Source organism: Dermochelys coriacea, chromosome 16 (genome assembly GCF_009764565.3).
Source record: "Dermochelys coriacea isolate rDerCor1 chromosome 16, rDerCor1.pri.v4, whole genome shotgun sequence".
Taxonomy (NCBI): domain Eukaryota; kingdom Metazoa; phylum Chordata; order Testudines; family Dermochelyidae; genus Dermochelys; species Dermochelys coriacea.
This window is the reverse complement of record NC_050083.1, coordinates 26,300,854-26,319,641: the sequence shown is the minus strand read 5'-3', so window position 1 is coordinate 26,319,641 and position 18,788 is coordinate 26,300,854. Positions and strand designations below refer to the sequence as shown.

The window sequence follows — 18,788 nt, the reverse complement described above, 5'->3', positions numbered from 1 at the left end:
ACAGGTTTTCCCTTCTAGTGAGAGAATGGTATGGTAGATCTCAAATCAATGAAGGTTACACTCAGAAAGACCTCAAGACTTCTGGAATATGCTGTTGAAACAGTTTCACTTTTGTTTCTACTGTCTGTCCCTTCCTTCTCACATTTATCTCCAGACTTCTTCTCCTTGTCCAGATCTATTCCACCCCCAACAATCTTCTATTCATTGAACTTTTTGAAACTTTGTACTTTTTAGAGAGAGGTAAGGGATTGACTCTGTGTTCACCAATTTGCAGAGGGACACCACCTCTGACAATGTGAATCTGCAAAGGTTTCTAATTGCTGGAAAGTTTAAGGCCAGGAATCATGTAACTAGCATGGGAGCAAGTATCTAAATTCATAGATCGATAGATTCCAAGGCCAGAAAGGACCACTATTTTTCTCCAGTCTGACTTCCTGAATAACACAGGCCGTAGAACTTCCCCCACAAAATTCCTAGAGCCTATCTTCTATAAATACAGCCAGTTTTGATTTAAAAATTCAGTGATGGATTTCACCATGACTCTTGGTAAATTGTTCCAACGGTTAATTACTCTTTCTGTTAAAAATTTACATCTTATTTCCAGTCTGAATTTGTCTAGTTTCAGCTTGTCAATTGTCTGACAATTGTCATAAGACTTGAGAAAACTTCCTCAAAAATGTTTTCATCCTGCCAAAATGAGTGGATGGCGCGGCTCCAGAGTACAAAGAGTAACACTGAGTAAATGTATTTATTGAATTTTAAGTGACAGCCTTACAAATCTTGGCTACGGATACATTGGAGAGAAGCGATGGGGATGTTTACACATTTGGTTGAATGGGCTCTAAATAACCTCTGTGCACTAGAGGTCCTATTGCCTTGGAGGCATTTCTGTATCTGAAGTTAGGAATATTGACTATGTAACAATTACAACTATGTGTGTACTTGGGAAATGCTCACCAGACAGTAAGCAACCAGCCTTAATGGGCCATTGGGAGAAGACAATGGGTCTTTGAAGATGTGGATTTCCCATCTTCCCTGGAATTCCTTCCTGTGGGACATTGCAAATAAACCTTCTTTCATGGTTGCTTTGACACTGCAGGGTCAGGTGATAAGGTCACCTGGTACAAAATACCACCTTGGATACTGCTGGTACTTTTCCACTGGAAACAAAGGCTTCCTGCACTATGTAAATTCTATTTAAGGCTGGGAAGGAAGGCATTCAGGATTCTCCTCCATTGCCTGCCTAGGAAGGAAGACTGCTAAAAACACCTGAAGGCAGGTTTGAGTCCAGACTGAGACAGGGGTCCAGTCTGGAAAGAGAAATAACTGGAACTCTAAGCTACAGAAACTCTGCAACTTGCCTAAAACATTTAGGGTGAGAAATTACATTTTGTAACCTGTTTCTCGAGTGTGTTAAGCTTAGTTTGCGTGTTTTGTTTTATTTGCTCAGTAATCTGCTTTGTTCTATTTTCTATCCCATATAATCACTTTAAAATTTACCTTTCATAGTTAATAAACTTGTTTTTAGTTTATTCCAAAACCCAGTTTGTAAGATTCAAAAGGCTGTGCATATCTCTCTCCACATTGAGGAAAAGTGCCAATTCTTATGAGCTTGCGCTGTACAGATTTTTCTATATAGCGCAAGACAATATTATTTTGGGTTTATACCCCAAACGAGGTATGCACGTGAGTGCTGGCCATTCTAACTAAGACTTTCCACATGGAGCTGATTTCAGTCTGTCTGCAACTGGATGTGGCCTTACCTGTGTGTGTGCTGGAGAAGGCTTGAGAGCCTAGCATGGCAAAAACAAGGTGAGGAAACCCAGGCTGGTGGAAGGGTGGGCTCAGTGAGACCCCAGCACATCAGGTGGCACCCCAGGAGGGGGGTCCAACCCATCACAGTATGCATGTGTCATGGTCCAGGCAGCCTAGTTTTCTCTCCTTGTGTAAAACTGTCTGCCTTCTGGTAATCAGTTAGTGGAATTGCATCTCTCATAGTCGGGGCCTCTCAGTATCCAGCCTGCATGTCAGTGCAGCCAAAATTTGAGACCAAAAAAAACTTGTAATTTGTAGTAGGCAAGCCACTCCAGCAGGTGTACATAATAGCCCATTCCCTGCCTGAGTCCTTACAATGAGTAAATTTTTGGTGGAAGTTGTCTTTTGTTGGCCAAATTGATAAGCTCAACTCAGAGTAATAATTATCTTCGGAGGAGAGGGGGAAGGACAGGTTGCACACCTCTGGCTAAGATGGTGAAAGCCAAAGTGTTGTTTAATTTCTGATTAGGTGGAGGCTTTTGAAGTCAGAACTTTGTATCTCTAACTTTAACTCTTTTTTTCACAGCTTATATCTAGTGATGCTGATGGAGCCATTCAAAGAGCTGGACGTTTCCGAGTGGAAAACGGATCTTCTGATGAGGTAAGAAAAAGCCCCTGTTTATATCTATTGCCTTTTCCTATTTAAAGATAAATCAATTAAGTAACAGCATTTTTGAATTTCTGAAGTGTTGTATCATAGAAGATTAGGGTTGGAAGAGATCTCAGGAGGTCATTAATTCAATATACAAGGTTGATATTCAATGCGAGGAAGTTTATTTGGCTGCAATGATTGGGCATTGTCAGAGCACTTTCCTCTCAGAAGCATTCATGGATATGTCTGGTTCCTCTAAGTCTTCTAACTCTAAAAATAGATATTTGATATAGTGAAGGATAACCTAGCCTTACACTGTAGAATATAAATTGGTGAACTTGGGGCAGAAAAGGGCCCCTTACCAATCATTTCACAATTAGCTGGATACATTACTGCAGGGAGGGTGGGAGTTTGCTGAAGCATCTGATGTAAACCTGTACCAGAGTCATAATGCAGGATTGGATGATCTGAGTGACGACTAATCTGATCCAGTATGGTTGTATGTGTGTAATGTAGAATATTAGAAATTATGTTCTTGATATAAAATTCTTTTCCTACATTTTTGAGATGAGATATAGAATCCTGATCAAGGTATAATCCTACTTCCAGCTCTGCTACTTCTATCCCCAGACTTTCTCATGTGAGTCAGTATATTTAATTTAAAATGCATGTATTTTATATCAGCCTGGCTGGCCACGTGTGACACATCATGGGCAATCTAAATTCAAAACTCAAGATAGCTCCTTCCTTCCTCGCAGGGACCAGAAGTGGTGCAGAGACATCCTCCATGTTGCTTTGCAAAATCCTTCCCTCTTTTCCTTAAAGATTTCAGGATCAGAGCTGATAGATTCTGGAGGGAATTGTGTACAGGCCCTGCTCATTCTGAAGGAAGGTGGCCTAATATGGGGATGTTAAAGGATGAGTTGAGGAAAGGAAGAAAACAAGGGTGTTAGAATCTTCCAGACCATTTGAACAGGTTCTGTTATAATCCCATGACTTTACCCCAGCCCTGCCCTTCATGTTGGTCCCACGTGAACAACCATTCTCTTTATTAACTCCACCTGAGCCCCACACTGCCATCACCCAACATAGCCTCAATACAGGATTTAAGTGCTGCAGAGGGCATTATATTGGCTATCTGCATCTAGAGGAATATTGCCCTCTATGTTCCCATCTGCATAGGTAGCTTCAAATTTGTTTGTTCAAACATCTAATGAAAATCATAAATAATAATTTTCATTTTTGAAGTGATAGGGGCATTGGGATGATTTCAGTAAGTCAGTTGCTTAGCATGCATTACTGAAGAAAAAACTTTTGTGTGGTTGAAAGGGATGTTTTAAGGTATTGAGCACCAAGTAACATCCTAAAAATTACTAAAAAGTTATAATCTTGAGAAACAAGAAACAGTAATTGTTTCTCTTAATGCCATTTCAGGGATGTGATGTATTATTTTAGTTAAATGGGGTTCTTGCTATGCTCTAGGGACAGCACAACTAAAGATAAGCAAAATAATCACAATTATTAATTAGGATTAGTTTATTACTAATGAAAGGGAAAGGGAGAAAATAAAACAAAAACAGAGCATAAGCAATAAATGCTTCACTTACTTCAGTTGGAATCTCTTCTGTATTTGTGTCTATGGAGAGTTTTTAATGGAGATTACACCATAAGAGTTGGGCCCTCTCTGGTGGAGACACTCTTCTCTACGTAAGATAAGATCAAAGTATATTAGTTCCCAAATCAGTAGAGTCCTGTCTTAGTGTATCACTGAGCACTAAAACAGTTTGTAGATGGGACAAGGAATTTTGTTTCAGGGTTGGAGAATTGTATTTGGTTTACTATGCTTAAACAGTTTATATATGATCATATAGTGAGTGATATTAACTAAGTCTTCTGAAACCAAAGAAATATTTAAATTCAGCTATTTAAAAGATGCCATTTAAGGAGAGTTCCCGAGACAGGCAAATTAATTTAAATTTAAGATTCTTAATAGTCTAAGTCCCAATTTTTCTCTCCATTTACAAAGGTTAGCTTATGTCTCCTTTCCATGAGTACATAGTTTAAACTTTAAACAGTGATGTTTAACAGGAGAAACTTGTTAGATACCTTTAAATTATAATAGCATTTTGGTACCCATTTAAAAGTTTTACAAGAAAAAAATAAATGCAGTGCTTCATCTCATCAGTGCATGTCAAAGTTTTGGGTAATGTGATCCTGTTGTAGAAGCAGTGCTGGGCTGGAAGGTTGCCGCTTCTTGATGTGGTGGTGTGCAGCTTCTTTGTTCTTTGTAGTTGTAGTATTGCTGCTGTGTGCTTGGTTGTATAGATGAAATGAATAGACTGACAGAGAGTGCAAGAGTTAACACAGTAGTCCAAGGGCATGCCTACACTGCAGAGTAAGCCCAGGCGCAGACTCAGACTTGAGCCCAAATCCCCCCTTCGTCTACACAAATCCAAGGAGACCAAAGCCCTGAGGTAAGTGGAGAAGTGCGATACTGGGAGGAAGCACAAGCAGGAGCGCGCGAGAGGGGAGGGCTCCTGCCTCGTACTGAGAAAGAGAGACGATCAGCGACTTATCTCAAGTGCCTATACACAAATACAAGAAGCCTTGGGAAACAAGCAGGGAGAACTGGAAGTCCTGGCACAGTCAAGGAATTATGATGTGATTGGAATAACAGAGACTTGGTGGGATGACTAGGATGTCTGGAGTACTGTCATGGATGGATATAAACTGTTCAGGAAGGACAGGCAGGGCAGAAAAGGTGGGGGAGTTGCATTGTATGTAAGGGAGCAGTATGACTGCTCAGAGCTCAAGTATGAAACTGCAGAAAAACCTGAGAGTCTCTGGATTAAGTTTAGAAGTGTGAGCAACAAGGGTGATGTCGTGGTGGGAGTCTGCTATAGACCACCGGACCAGGGGGATGAGGTGGACGAGGCTTTCTTCCGGCATCTCGTGGAAGTTACTAGATCGCAGGCCCTGGTTCTCATGGGAGACTTCGATCACCCTGATATCTGCTGGGAGAGCAATACAGTGGTGCACGGACAATCCTGGGAAGATTTTGGAAAGTGTAGAGGATAATTTCCTTGTGCAAGTGCTGGAGGAACCAACTAGGGGCTGAGCTCTTCTTGACTTGCTGCTCATAAACCGGGAAGAATTAATAGGGGAAGCAAAAGTGGATGGGAACCTGGGAGGCAGTGACCATGAGATGGTCGAGTTCAGGATCCTGACACAAGGAAGAAAGGAGAGCAGCAGAATACAGACCTGGACTTCAGAAAAGCAGACTTTGACTCCCTCAGGGAACTGATTGGCAGGATCCCCTGGGAGAATAACATGAGGGAGAAATGAGTCCAGGAGAGCTGGCTGTATTTTAAAGAATCCTTATTGAGGTTACAGGGACAAACCATCCCAATGCGTAGAAAGAATAGTAAATATGGCAGGTGACCATAACAGTGGTTGGCTTAACAGTGAAATCCTTGCTGATCTTAAACACAAAAAAGAAGCTTACAAGAAGTGGAAGATTGGACAAATGACCAGGGAAGAGTATAAAAATATTGCTTGGGCATGCAGGAGTGAAATCAGGAAGGCCAAATCAAACCTGGAGTTGCAGCTAGCAAGAGATGTTAAGAAACCCTTCTTGTTACTCTTCAGGTATGTTAGCAACAAGAAGAAAGTCAAAGCAAGTGTGGGCCCCTTACAGAATGAGGGAGGCAAACTAGTGACAGAGGATGTGGAAAAAGCTAATGTACTCAATGCTTTTTTTGCCTCTGTCATCACAAACAAGGTCAGCTCCCAGACTACTGTACCGGACAGCACAGCATGGGGAGGAGGTGACCAGCCCTCTGTGGAGAAAGAAGTGGTTCGGGAATCTTTAGAAAAGCTGGACGAGCACAAGTCCACAGGGCCAGATGCGCTGCATCCGAGAGTGCTAAAGGAGTTGGCGGATGTGATTGCAGAGCCATTGGCCATTATCTTTGAAAACTCATGGTGATCGGGGGAAGTCCCGGATGACTGGAAAAAGGCTAATGTAGTGCCTATCTTTAAAAAATGGAAGGAGGAGAATCCGGGGAACTACAGACCAGTCAGCCTCACCTCAGTCCCTGGAAAAATCATAGAGCAGGCCTCAAGGAATCAATTCTGAAGCACTTAGAGGAGAGGAAAGTGATCAGGAACAGTCAGCATGGATTCACCAAGGGCAAGTCTTGCCTGACTAACGTAATTGCCTTCTATGACGAGATAACTGGCTCTGTGGATGAGGAGAAAGCAGTGGACATGTTATTCCTTCACTTTAGTAAAACTTTTGACATGGTCTCCCAGAGTGTTCTTGCCAGCAAGTTAAAGAATTATGGGCTAGATGAATGGACTATAAGGTGGCTAGAAAGTTGGCTAGATTGTCGGGCTCAATGGGTAGTGATCAATGGCTCCATGTCTAGTAGGCAGCCAGTATCAAGTGGAGTGCCCCAAGGGTAGGTCCTCGTGCCGGTTTTGTTTAATATCTTCATTAATGATCTGGAGGATGGCGTGGATTGCACCCTCAGCAAGTTTGCAGATGACACTAAACTGGGAGGAGAGGTAGATACGCTGGAGGGTAGAGATAGGATACAGAGGGCCCTAGACAAATTAGAGGATTGGGCCAAAAGAAATCTGATGAGGTTCAACAAGGACAAGTGCAGAGTCCTACACTTAGAACAGAAGAATCCCATGCACCGCTACAGACTAGGGACCGAATGGCTAGGCAGCAGTTCTGCAGAAAAGGACCTAGGGATTACAGTAGACGAGAAGCTGGATATGAGTCAACAGTGTGCTGTTGTTGCCAACAAGGGCAATGGCATTTTGGGATGTATAACTAGGGGCATTGCCAGCAGATCGAGGGACGTGATCGTTCCCCTCTATTTGACATTGGTGAGGCCTCATCTGGAGTACTGTGTCCAGTTTTGGGCTCCACACTTTAAGAAGGATGTGGAAAAATTGGAAAGCGTCCAGCGGAGAGCAACAAAAATGATAAGGGGACTGGAACACATGACTTATGAGGAGAGGCTGAGGGAACTGGGATTGTTTAGTCTGTGGAAGAGAAGAATGAGGGGGGATTTGATAGCTGCTTTCAACTACTTGAAAGGGGGTTCCAAAGAGGATGGATCTAGACTGTTCTCAGTGGAAACAGATGACAGAACAAGGAGTAATGGTCTCGAGTTGTAATGGGGGAGGTTTAGGTTGAATATTAGGAAAAACTTTCACTAGGAGGAATGCTTTACCTAGGGAGGTGGTGGAATCTCCTTCCTTTAAGGTTTTTAAGGTCAGGCTTGACAAAGCGCTGGCTGGGATGATTTAGTTGGGGATTGGTCCGGCTTTGAGCAGGGGGTTGGACTAGATGACCTCCTGAGGTCCCTTCCAACCCTGATATTCTATGATTCTGTCTGACTCAGCTCCAGGTCCCAGGACTCTGCAGTAGTAGAGGATTCGCGCTTGGGCCCCATGGGGACTCGGGTCCAAACTCCATCATTTTGCAGTATGGATGCAGCTTGGGCCCAGGTCTGCCAGACTTGGGTCCTGAGAGTCTGCCATTGCTATCCAACAGTCCCATGGGATGGTGTCCTTTCTCTTTTCTATCCTAAGACTGGCCAGTTGACTCCCAGGAAACAGAAGTTACCCCTCTAATGCAAGTACAGATGCTTGGCATTTAATCTTTCCATTTTATTCTGACCACTGAGCTGCAAGCAGAGTGAACCTTCTCTTGTGTTTGTAATAGTTACTGACACAAAGAACTCCTTTGTCAGTTGTGCTGCTTAGTTGGTCATAGGGGCACAACCAGAGTTTGGTTAATCTCTGGTGCAAGGCAAGCAAACAGTTCGACTTTAGCAAGAGGTCCTGGCTTCAGCTATAGGGGTTTCTGAGGGAAGTCCAAAATACAGTTGAGGGATCTTCCTTTTGACAGATCGAAGCTGTTTGCAGAAAAGACTGATGAGTTTCTATGTACCTTAAGACTTAAGGGCCACGTTGCGTTCTTTTGCAAATTTACACACCTGCACAGAAAAGAAAGTTCAGTAAGTCCCAGATAGCGCAGAGATATCGTTCTTCTCGGTTTCCTGCCAGAGGCGACCATCTACCTCTGAGGCATTGACCTCACAACTGACAACTTAGAAACATCAATTTTGATGGGGTGGTTGAGGTGCTGGTTACCATTCCCATTAATACCTCCTGCATCCATCTGCTTTTCTCCCTTACTTCAGTGACCACCTCTTTCACTTCTGCCAAGATGATTTAAACAAGAAATTCCATCCACTTTATTTCACTCCCACCATCCCACCCCACTTCCCTATCTGTCTTCAGGGACTCCTCTCATGAGCACCTTCTATGACCGGAAATAGGCTCTCTCCTGAATTAGGGTGCTATAGAACCAGCTTCTACACAACACCAAGAGAAGGGGTTTTATTCCAGATACTTCCCGGTTCCAAAAAAGAATGGCGGTTAGAGACCCATTCTAGATCTAAGATTACTCAACAGATTTGTAAAGGTTCAGAAGTTTAGGATGGTAACTCTTGAAGCAATAATTCCCTCACTGGGGTTAGTTCTCAACCCCTGACCTCCAGGATACGTACTTTTATATAGTGATTCACCATTCCCATAGAAGGTTCCTCCACTTCACTCTGGGGAAAGAGCGTTTCCAAGAGAGGGTGCTTCCATTTGGTCTCTCCTCAGCACCAGAGTGTTCTCAAAAGTTCTCTCAGTGGTGGCTTCTCAAGGGATTCTCCTACAACAAATCCTTGTTGGCCACTCAAAGGGCCATAGATCTATTTTTCAGACTGGGACTGTAGTTAAACGTCCTGAAGTCCACCCTAACCCCCATACAAAGTTTGGAGTTCATAGTAGCTCACTTGCATGCAATAGCAGCCAAAGCATATCTCCCCCTGCACAGATTCATAGCCCTAGCCAACTTAGTCACCAGAGTCCAGATTAGACCCCAAACTTTGGCCAGAAACTGTCTAGAGCTGTTGGGGCATATGGCAGTTGGTGTTTTTGTGATAAGCCATGTGAGACTTCACATGCATGACCTCCGGGGTAGTTCAGAACTGTTTATTCGCTGAACAAACACAGTTTGAACAAACTACTCTTAATGCCTTTCATTGTGGAAAAAGTCCCTTGATTAGTGGAAGGACAAAATGTTTGCACAGGGGTCCCTTTTGCTCAGCCATTTTCAATGCTAGTGATAACTGATGCATCCTTATCGGGATGGGGAGCCCATCTAGACACTCTCACTTCTCAAGGCAGGTGGTCATCTCTTGAAGCTATCCTGCACATCAGCTTACTGGAACTCAGAGCAGTCAGTCTCTATTTCCTTCCACTGATCAGGGACAAGTATATGAAGATCATGACAAACATGTTATAACATGTTTTATATCAACTGTCAAGGGAAAGTAAGATCGCCTTCCGTCTGTGCCAAAGCAGTGAGCCTCTCAAATTGGTGTTTTGAAATCGGATCAACATCTCAGCAGCTTACACCTCAGCAGAGGTGTGCAAAAGTTCACAGCAGATACCCTCAGCAGGTGTTTCTCACAAGATCCTGAATGGGAGTTAGCTTCCACTACATATTTTTGTGCTGGTGCATCCTGCAGGTAGACCTGATTGCCACTGTAAAGAGCAAGAAGAGTTCCCAGTTCCGCTTGAGAAGCGGACTTGATTGGCGCTCATTGGGAGAGGCCTTCCTCCTTCACTGGAGTTCAAGTCTCCTGTATGCATTCCTCCAGCTCCCTTGATAGACAAAGTATTGATCAAAGTAAGGAAAGACAAGGACAGCCATAGTTCTGACATGGCCAAGACAAACATAGTTCCTTTACCTCACCAAGCTCATTATGGGTTGACTGATCACTCTCTGGACCGTTCCCATCTTCTCTCTCGGGGTGCTGATCAAAGTCTTGAGGTTCTTTGACTCAAGGCATGGCTAATTGATTTGCAGGATTAGAAACATCAATCTGTTCTGAAGATTTAGAGAGAGTGCTATTATATAGTAGAAAACAATCCGCTCGTAATACCTACCTACAAATGTGGATGAGATTGTCACTGCTGTTACTGACATCTTTCACCTAATTCCTCTCTTCTGTCAGATATATCAGATTACATTTTCGATCTAAAACTGACTGGGTTGTCTCTGAGCTACGTTAGAGTACATTTGTCATCTATTACAGCCTTCCATCCTATGATGGAGGGTTTTTCCATGCTGACTCATCCTACAATGATGATATTTCTTAGGGGACTGGGGAACCTCTTTCCACAAGTCACATGCCCTACTCCAGTTTGGGATTCAACTTGGTGCTTACATACCTTTTATGAGCCCTCCCCCCCCCCCCTCGCCCTTTGAAAGTATGGCTATCAGCTCCCTTCTACGCTTGTCTGTGAAAATGGCCTTTCTCATAGCCATTACTTCTGCTCAAACAGTAGGGGAGAGAGAGGGGCTCTGATGGCATAGGCTCCATTCACAGTATTTTTTAAGAATAAGGTCACATTACAACCATACCTCAAGTTCTTACCAAAGATATCATCAGATGTCAACATAATCCAACCTATCCACATTCCAGTTTTTTCCCCCTAAAGCACATCTGAATAAGGAAAATATGTGGCATTAAGTACACTCAATGTCAGAAGGGCATTAGCCTTTGACCTAGGCAGGACTAAACACTTCAGAAAATCTCCCAGATTATTTTTTTCCATTGTGGACAGAATTGGATCTCCAATTTCCAAGCAAAGACTCTCTAGATGGAGCCAGATATCCATTACCTGTTACCAGTCTCATGATCTGTAACTTTCTAGAGTATTAACTCACTTCACAAGATCCCTTTCTACTTTGATAGCTTTTCTTAGGAACGTTCTAGTCACAGAAATATGTAGAGCTGCAACTTGTACCTCCATTCATATCTTTCCGAACCCTATGTGTTTACCCAAGGCTTAGCTTCTGATGCAGTATTCTCTATTGTACTGTCCTCAATCTTGGACTCGACTCCAAAGTCATGCCTCTCCGTAGAGGGTACTGCTTGCTAGTGATGTAGAGTGGCGTGCCTGTAGGGACACTACTTAAAGAAGAAGAAATGGTTACTCACCCTGTGCAGTAACTGTGGCTCTTTGAGTGTGTCACTGTGGATGCTCCACTATCTGTCGCCGTCCTCTCTACTTCAGAGTTTTTTGCCATGGAGCTTTGCAGTAGAGAAGGAACAGAGAGCATGAGAATGACTCCATAGCCCAGTGATTCTGGGCATTCTTCTGGGAGGTAGGAGACCCAAGTTCCAGTCCCCCTGCCTTATTCAATATTTATTTATTTAAAAAATTGAACAGTTTCAACAGAGACTGCAAGAAACCCACCCTAACATAACCCATAGCTCAGAGGTTAGCACCCTCTCCTGGGAGGTAGATGACCCAAGTTCTAATCTCTGCTCCACATCAGGAATTGAACCCAGGGCTCTCTCATGCTGGGTGAGTGCTCTAACCACAGGGATAAAGGTCAAAAGTGTGGGCTCCATCACTTTGGTTTTTCTTGTAAAATAACTGACCTGGCTTAGGCACCTAAGTACAGGACAGGCTTCAGTGCCTTGAATCTCAAGTGGAGACAGAGACCTAGCTCCCTTTGAGGGCCCTGACCCAGGCCACATCCCTCTCTTCAACATTTCCTATTGACTGTCCTAGACAGCTCCCTGCTCAGCTTCACAGTGCCTAAGTCCCTCTTGTGAATTCCACCCCAAGTGTCAAAGAGAATGACACCTCCTTAGCTATAAAACCATAATTACTACATTACACACACATTCTGGGATGCAGCTTTTAACTTCTATTTTGGTTTAACTTCAGTACTGTTTTCTTTTATACTATGTTTTAAATATTTATGTATTAGTAATTGTGCTTTATATAGAATATCTGATATGTATCTTTAACAGCATATTGTCAATGTATTACGAATAGTAAATGATAAAACTAGAAACCATTTGGTTCAAAGGCAAACAACAAGAGTGTTTTCTCAAAGAACAAGACACATCCTATTTGTGCCAGACAGCAGTTTGGTATGGACATAAATTTTATCTCAATAAAACAAACTCTATAAGATATTAATGTTAGAAAGAGAACTGGTTGTATAAAACAATGTAAAGATGATCTTTATTCAAGATATTCAAAAGAAGACTGATTCTTATGACGTGTTATCAGAGCTATAAACTGAAAGGGCTTCCTCATCCTTCCCATTTGCAAAGAGAAAAACCTTTAGTGTAAACCGATACAAAAAATCTTGCACACATTCTTACTGAAATTGATTTCTTTTATAAACATTCTAAAGTCTTCATTTTTCAAAATGTTGAGAACATTTATGGTTGCAAATGATTTACAGAGACATTGATTACTTCTAACTCATATTGCTACTTAAAGGGAACGAGAAATGGTTACTCACCCTGTGAAGTAACTGTGGTTCTTCAGAGATGTCTGCCTATGGGTGTTCCAGTCCAGATGCACATTAATCTTTAATTATTTATATATAGTGGAATTGAACCTGCTTCTCTCACATCCTGGGTGAGTGTTCTAACCACTAAGCTAAAAGTCATAGGGGGAGGAGAGGTATTAAGCACCATTATCATAACACATACCTCAGATTGGGTCCTGAGGGCAAGATAGGTAGGAGAGTGCTAATTTGTGGGTCCCAGTGGGGCTTAAGCTTAGACGTGAGTTAGGTGCCAAGATGTTCGATGGTATCGGGACTTACATGGCTGTGTATATGCCCAGCTGCCAAAAGTTAAGAACTTCAGCGACTTTAATGGTGGAAACTCTGGCTCCTAGGGAGTTTAGGTGCCTGCAGGGTTATGTGGCAGCTGAACCTGGCTTGTGAACACCAGTGATGCCTAAATGTTGGCCTCTAGGTGCATAAAGTGGGAGACTGATGCTTAAGTCCACAAGTGAGAAAAATGTGTAATGTTAGAAATCTCTCAAAATCATCTCTCGATATCTATTGTGTGCCTTATAATTAAATTTCTATTTTAGAACTCCTAACTACATGGCACAGAAGGCATATCGTATTCATATTTATTTATTAGATATAGATTTTTAAGGCTAGGAGGAGGGACTTGTGACATTACCCCCCATATTCTTCACAGAAATGTTATGATACGAATACATCATAACTAAGATATGTTTTATGCAAGATGGGTTATGTGAGGTATCAATGAGAAGGTTATAATCTACTGAATGTGTATATCCAATTTGTATGAATGTATCATTTCTGTATCTAAAGTTAGGAATATTGACTATGTAACAATTACAACTGTGTGTGTATTTGGGGGAATGCCCACCAGACAGTAGACAATCAGCCTGAATGAGCCATTTAAGAAGGACAATAGAACTTTGGAGATACTGATCTCCCACTTTCCTGAGGAGCTTCCTGGGATGTTGCTTTAACACCGCAGGGTCATCTAATGATGTCACCTGGTAAATTCTATTTAAGGCATTCAGGACTCTCCTGCATTGCCTGCCCAGGAAGGAAGACTGCTAAAAACACCTGAAGGGAAAGGCAGGTTTGAATCCAGGCTGAGATAGGGGTTCAGTCTGTAAAGAGAAATAACTGGAACTCTAAGCTACAGAAATTCTGCAACTTGCCTAAAACAACATTTAGGGTGAGAAATTACATTTTGTAACCTGTTTCTTGAATGTATTAAGCTTAGTTTGTGTGTTTTGTTTTATTTGCTCGGTAATCTACTTTGTTCTGTTTCCTATCCCTTATAATCACTTTAAAATTTACCTTTTGTAGTTAATAAACTTATTTCTTGGTTATAACATAACTCAGTTTGTGCAATTCATATCTTGGGGGGGAGGTCAAGAAGCTGTGCTTATCTCTTTCTACTTTGAGGGAGAGGGCAATTTTTATGAGCTTGCGCTGTGTAGATTTTTCTATACAGTACAAGACAATATTATTTTGGGTTTACACCCCAAAGGGGATGTGCACATGAGTGCTGGGTGAATCCCTGAGCTGATTCCTCCCACACATAGCTGATCTCATGGTCTCTGTGTCCATTTGCAGCTGGGTGTGTCCCTACCTGTGTGTGTATGTGTACGTGTACGTACACGATGGAGAAGGTTTGAGGGCCTGGCACAACTAGGACAGGGTGAGGAAACCCAGGCTGGTGGAACAGGCAGAACCAGTGGGACCCCAGCACATGAGGTGGTATCCCAGATGGGAGGGTTCAGTCTGTCACAGGACTATCATCAAGTAGTCTGATCTCCTTCATAGGACTTCCCTCAGTTAATTCCCGTTTGAATGAGAACATATCTTTTAGAAAAACATCCAATGTTGATTAAAAATTTCCAGTGATGGAGAATCCACCACGACCCTTGGTAAGTTGTTCCATTGTTTAATTACTCTCACTATTTTAAAAACAAAATTGTGCCTTATTTCTAGTTTGTATTGTCTAGCTTCAACTTCCAGCTGTTGGTGGTTGTTATATCTTTGCTAGATTGAAGATCCCTCTATCAAATTTCTGTTCCCCATGTAGGTACTTATTAACTGTATAATCACACCTTAACTTTCTCTTTGTTAAAGAGAGCATGTTGTCTTTCACTGTAAAGCATGTTCTCCGGTCTTTTAACCATTGTTGTGGCTCTGCTCTGAACCCTCTCTAACTTGTATGGCCCTCTCCAGTTTATTAACGTTCTCTTTGAATTGTGGACAGCAGAACTGCTTTCAGTATTCCAGTACAGAGGTAATATAATCTCCCTACTCCTACTCAAGTGCCCTGTTTATGCATCCAAGGACTGAATTAGCCTTTTTGGTCACAGCATGCACTAGGTCTTTATTTTCTTCTGACTATTCACCACGACTCCCAAGTCTTTTTCAGAATCACTGCTTCACTGGATAAAGTCCCCCATCTGGTAAGTATGGCCAACATCCTTGGTTCCTAAATGTATGCATTTACATTTGGTTATATTACAACTTGTGGCGCCCAGTTTACCAAGCATTCCAGATGGCTCTGTATCAGTGACCTGTCGTCTTCATTATTTACCACTTTCCCCAATCTTTTTGTCATCTGCAAACTTTATCAGTGATGATTTTATGTTTTTTTGTAAATCATTAATAAAAATGTTAAATAGGGTACAGCCAAGAACAGATCCCTGCTGGACCCCACTAGACACACTCTATTGCAGATGATTCCTTGTTACAATTACATTTTGAGATCTATCAGTTAGCCAGTTTTTAATAATTTAATATGCACCATATAGTTGTGTGATACTGTGTCAAAAGTCTGTTTCATCACTACTGTTATCTTTATCCTCCAACCTTGTAATCTCATAAATTAAAAATCAAATTAGTTTGATAAAATATACTTTCCATAAACCATATATATTGGGATTAATTATACTTTCTTCTTGATTAATTGAGTCCTGTTTCAACCATTCACATTATTTTGCCTGGGATTGATGTCAGGCTGACAGGCCTATAATTATCTGGTCATCCTGTTTGGCTTTTTAAGTAATAGCTCAACATTCGCTTTCTTCCAGACTTCTGGATCTTCCCACTGTTTCAAGACGTAATGAAAATCATCATTAACAGTCCAGAGAGCTCCTTATCCAGCTCATTAAAAATGTATGGGTGTAAATTATCCAGTCTTGCTGATTTCAAAATATCTAGATTTAGGAGCTGCTGTTTAACATCCTCCTTTACTGTTGAAATGAAAAGTATTTCATCATTGTCATCAGCTGATATGAATACATAATCTATCATATTTTCTCAAATACAGAACAAAAATATTTATTGAACATTTCTGCATTTTTATTGATAATTCTACTAGGGATACAAATATTATTTTAAATGGTAACTGTTTAAACTATTAAAATTATATTGTTTAATCGGTTAACCGATTAAAGGGAGAGAGGCTGGGGCTGCTTTGGCCAGCCAGGGCCTGGGGCTCAGGCTTAACGGTTAAGGTGGGATAACTGGTCAGACTAATGCTTACAGTTTAATATTTTACATCCCTAAATTCTACCATTTCCATCTACTAATGACTGATACCATTGTTAGAATTTCTTTTGTTCGTAATATATTTTTAAATCGCCTTGTTGTCCTTAAATCTGCTGCCCATAGATTTCTCCTTGTGTCCTTTTGCTGCCCTTCTTTTCTATGATTCCTAGGTTCTAATTTATATTCATTATCAGCTTCCCCTTTCTTCCATTTGTAATATATGATTTTTATAGATGCTTTTACTTACACTCTAGGCCAGGTTTGTTTTTGAACTAGTGTGGTGTTTTTTCTTGATTGTGGGATCTTATTTCTGGTTTGAATTTATATAGCTTCAGCTCCCAGCTGTTGGATCTTGTAATGCTTTTGTTGGCTAGATAAGAGCCCTCTGCTTTCAGAAATTATCTCCCCATGTAGGTATTTATAGATTGTGATCAAGTCATCTCTTTACTTCTTAAACTAAATAGACTGAACTTCTTATGTTTCTCACTGTAATACATGCCTTCTAGTCTTCAAATCATTCTTGTGGCATTTTTCTAAACTCTCCAATTATATAATTGTATCTTTATATAATTCCAGTCAGAATTGGGCGCCAGTGGCATCAGGCTTTTTTGGTCATAGCCCTGGTAGGTCACAAGATTCAGACCTTACAATTGTAACATTCTCTGCACAGTCCAGATACCTCTGAAATAAATAAAATTCCAGTTGGCAGGTTATATGATGTGTTAAATTTTTTTTTATGTGAAATAGTTTGTTAACCTATTAATAGCTGATCTACACAATCTGCTTATTAGCCAGGGGATACCCAAGCCCCAGGATTCTTGCTGAAAGTCATAGTTTCTTTTGTCAGGCCTTTTGTATTGCAGAAGTGGTACACACAGCTTGCATTCTGAACGGGCAATTTGGGGTAATTTCTGCCAGAATCGGCCCAGACTCATTCATGGTTCCTTAGAAAACAGTGATTAATGCTAGTATTATTGAATATTAAGGTACTATGAGGATGTCTCCTTACTAGACAGTAGCTGAATCAGAAATATATGTCAGTACTATGTTGATCTGTAATCTGAGATACACTGGGGTGTATTTCCATGCCCAGTTTGTTGTACGTTACCTATGATTAGACGCTTGCTTCTGATGTGTTCCTCTTTAAATGTAAATTGCACATAATGTATTAGCGATGCACAGAGAAAGGATAGTACAGCACTCCCATAGTGAATGTTCCAATAAACTAAACTACTGTAGCCATCAAATGATAAAAGAATTATACTTTAAAAACACCATAGAATAATGAAAGAAACACACTGGGTTCAGTTGTGATTTAATGTCACAGTCCATTGCAGGGGCACATGTCCTCAGCAGGAACTCCGGAAAGCATTTGCTTAGCCTGGCACAATGCTTCCAGGCATATACCACCCTTTGAAAAGATTCAGGATGTATTCTTCAATGCCGCCTGAGAAGCTGCCTGAGGTTTTGGCTCTGCCCCTTTAGAAAGGTTAGCAAGACAGTGTCACTAGTGTGTAGTAGTCCTTGTTTTCAGGGGAGTGCAAGGACAGCCATTTTGCCTAATCACGGTGTACGAGTGCAAAAGTGTGTAGGTACCTTGTACTGCCCTGCTCTCCATAAACAAGGCCAGGTACAACTGAGACAGCAGATTCTATTAAGTACCTAAGAGTCAGGGTGGATTGTTTCTTCTGGCTGAAATTCTAGACTAAAATATGAAAACAGTTTTCATTGAATGATATGCTGGTAAAGTGAGGGATCTGGCTTTAGAGCACAGTGGAAGTAGCATAAACATCCTCTAAGCAAAAGAGAGGGATTTCTGTCACTTTAAATCTTGCCTTTAACCAAGCAATCAACCCAGAAGCAGCAGTGAAGGACTCCAGTGGGATTCCCATGCCCTCTGTTCTTCCAAAAGTATGGGTGGCCATGGCTGAAAGTCTTCTAGGGTTGTGCTGGGAAGAATAAAAACAAATGGGGGAAATCTGGAGGCAAAACATTGTAAAGAGAGTTTTAAAAACCTGTTTTTTTGCTATAATTCCTGTATCTAGATGTGTTGTTGATTTTAGTAGAATGTTAAAGGGCCATCAAAACTCAGTGGTTCCAAGGGAGAGCCAGTGAGAAAAGGCCGAAGTGATATGAAAGCATTTAGCTAAAGAGAATCCTAGAAATGTAAGGGGCTGGAAGGAACCTCAGTAGTTTATCTTAGTCCATCCCTCTGCACTGAGATAGGACTATGTATACATAGATCATCACTGACAGGTGTTTTTCTAACTTATTCTTAAAAAAAATCTCCAATTACAGGGACTCCACACCTCCTTTGGTAACCTATTCCAGTACTTAACTATCCCTATACTTAGAAAGATTTTCTTAATATCTGACCAGAATTTGCCTTCCTGCAGAGTAAGCCGATTATTTCTT

The 18,788-nt window shown here is 41.4% G+C and overlaps 1 protein-coding gene across 11 annotated transcripts in view; it reads left to right on the top strand.

Annotated features, from left to right (window-relative positions):
* GARNL3 (GTPase activating Rap/RanGAP domain like 3) overlaps positions 1-18,788 on the top strand; it is a 209,786-nt gene that overhangs the window by 53,863 nt on the left and 137,135 nt on the right. For 9 of the 11 annotated variants that reach the window (XM_043498770.1, XM_038374925.2, XM_038374927.2 and 6 more), the window contains one exon: positions 2,342-2,416. Coding sequence is in view for 6 of the 11 variants with exons in the window: in XM_038374925.2 (XP_038230853.1) it covers positions 2,342-2,416 (75 nt within the window). In the remaining 5 variants the exon portion in view is untranslated. Of the gene's footprint in view, positions 1-2,341; positions 2,417-14,374; positions 14,753-17,696; positions 17,863-18,788 lie in introns of those variants that run through there. The other 2 variants (XM_043498772.1, XM_043498773.1) reach the window with 2 other exon arrangements.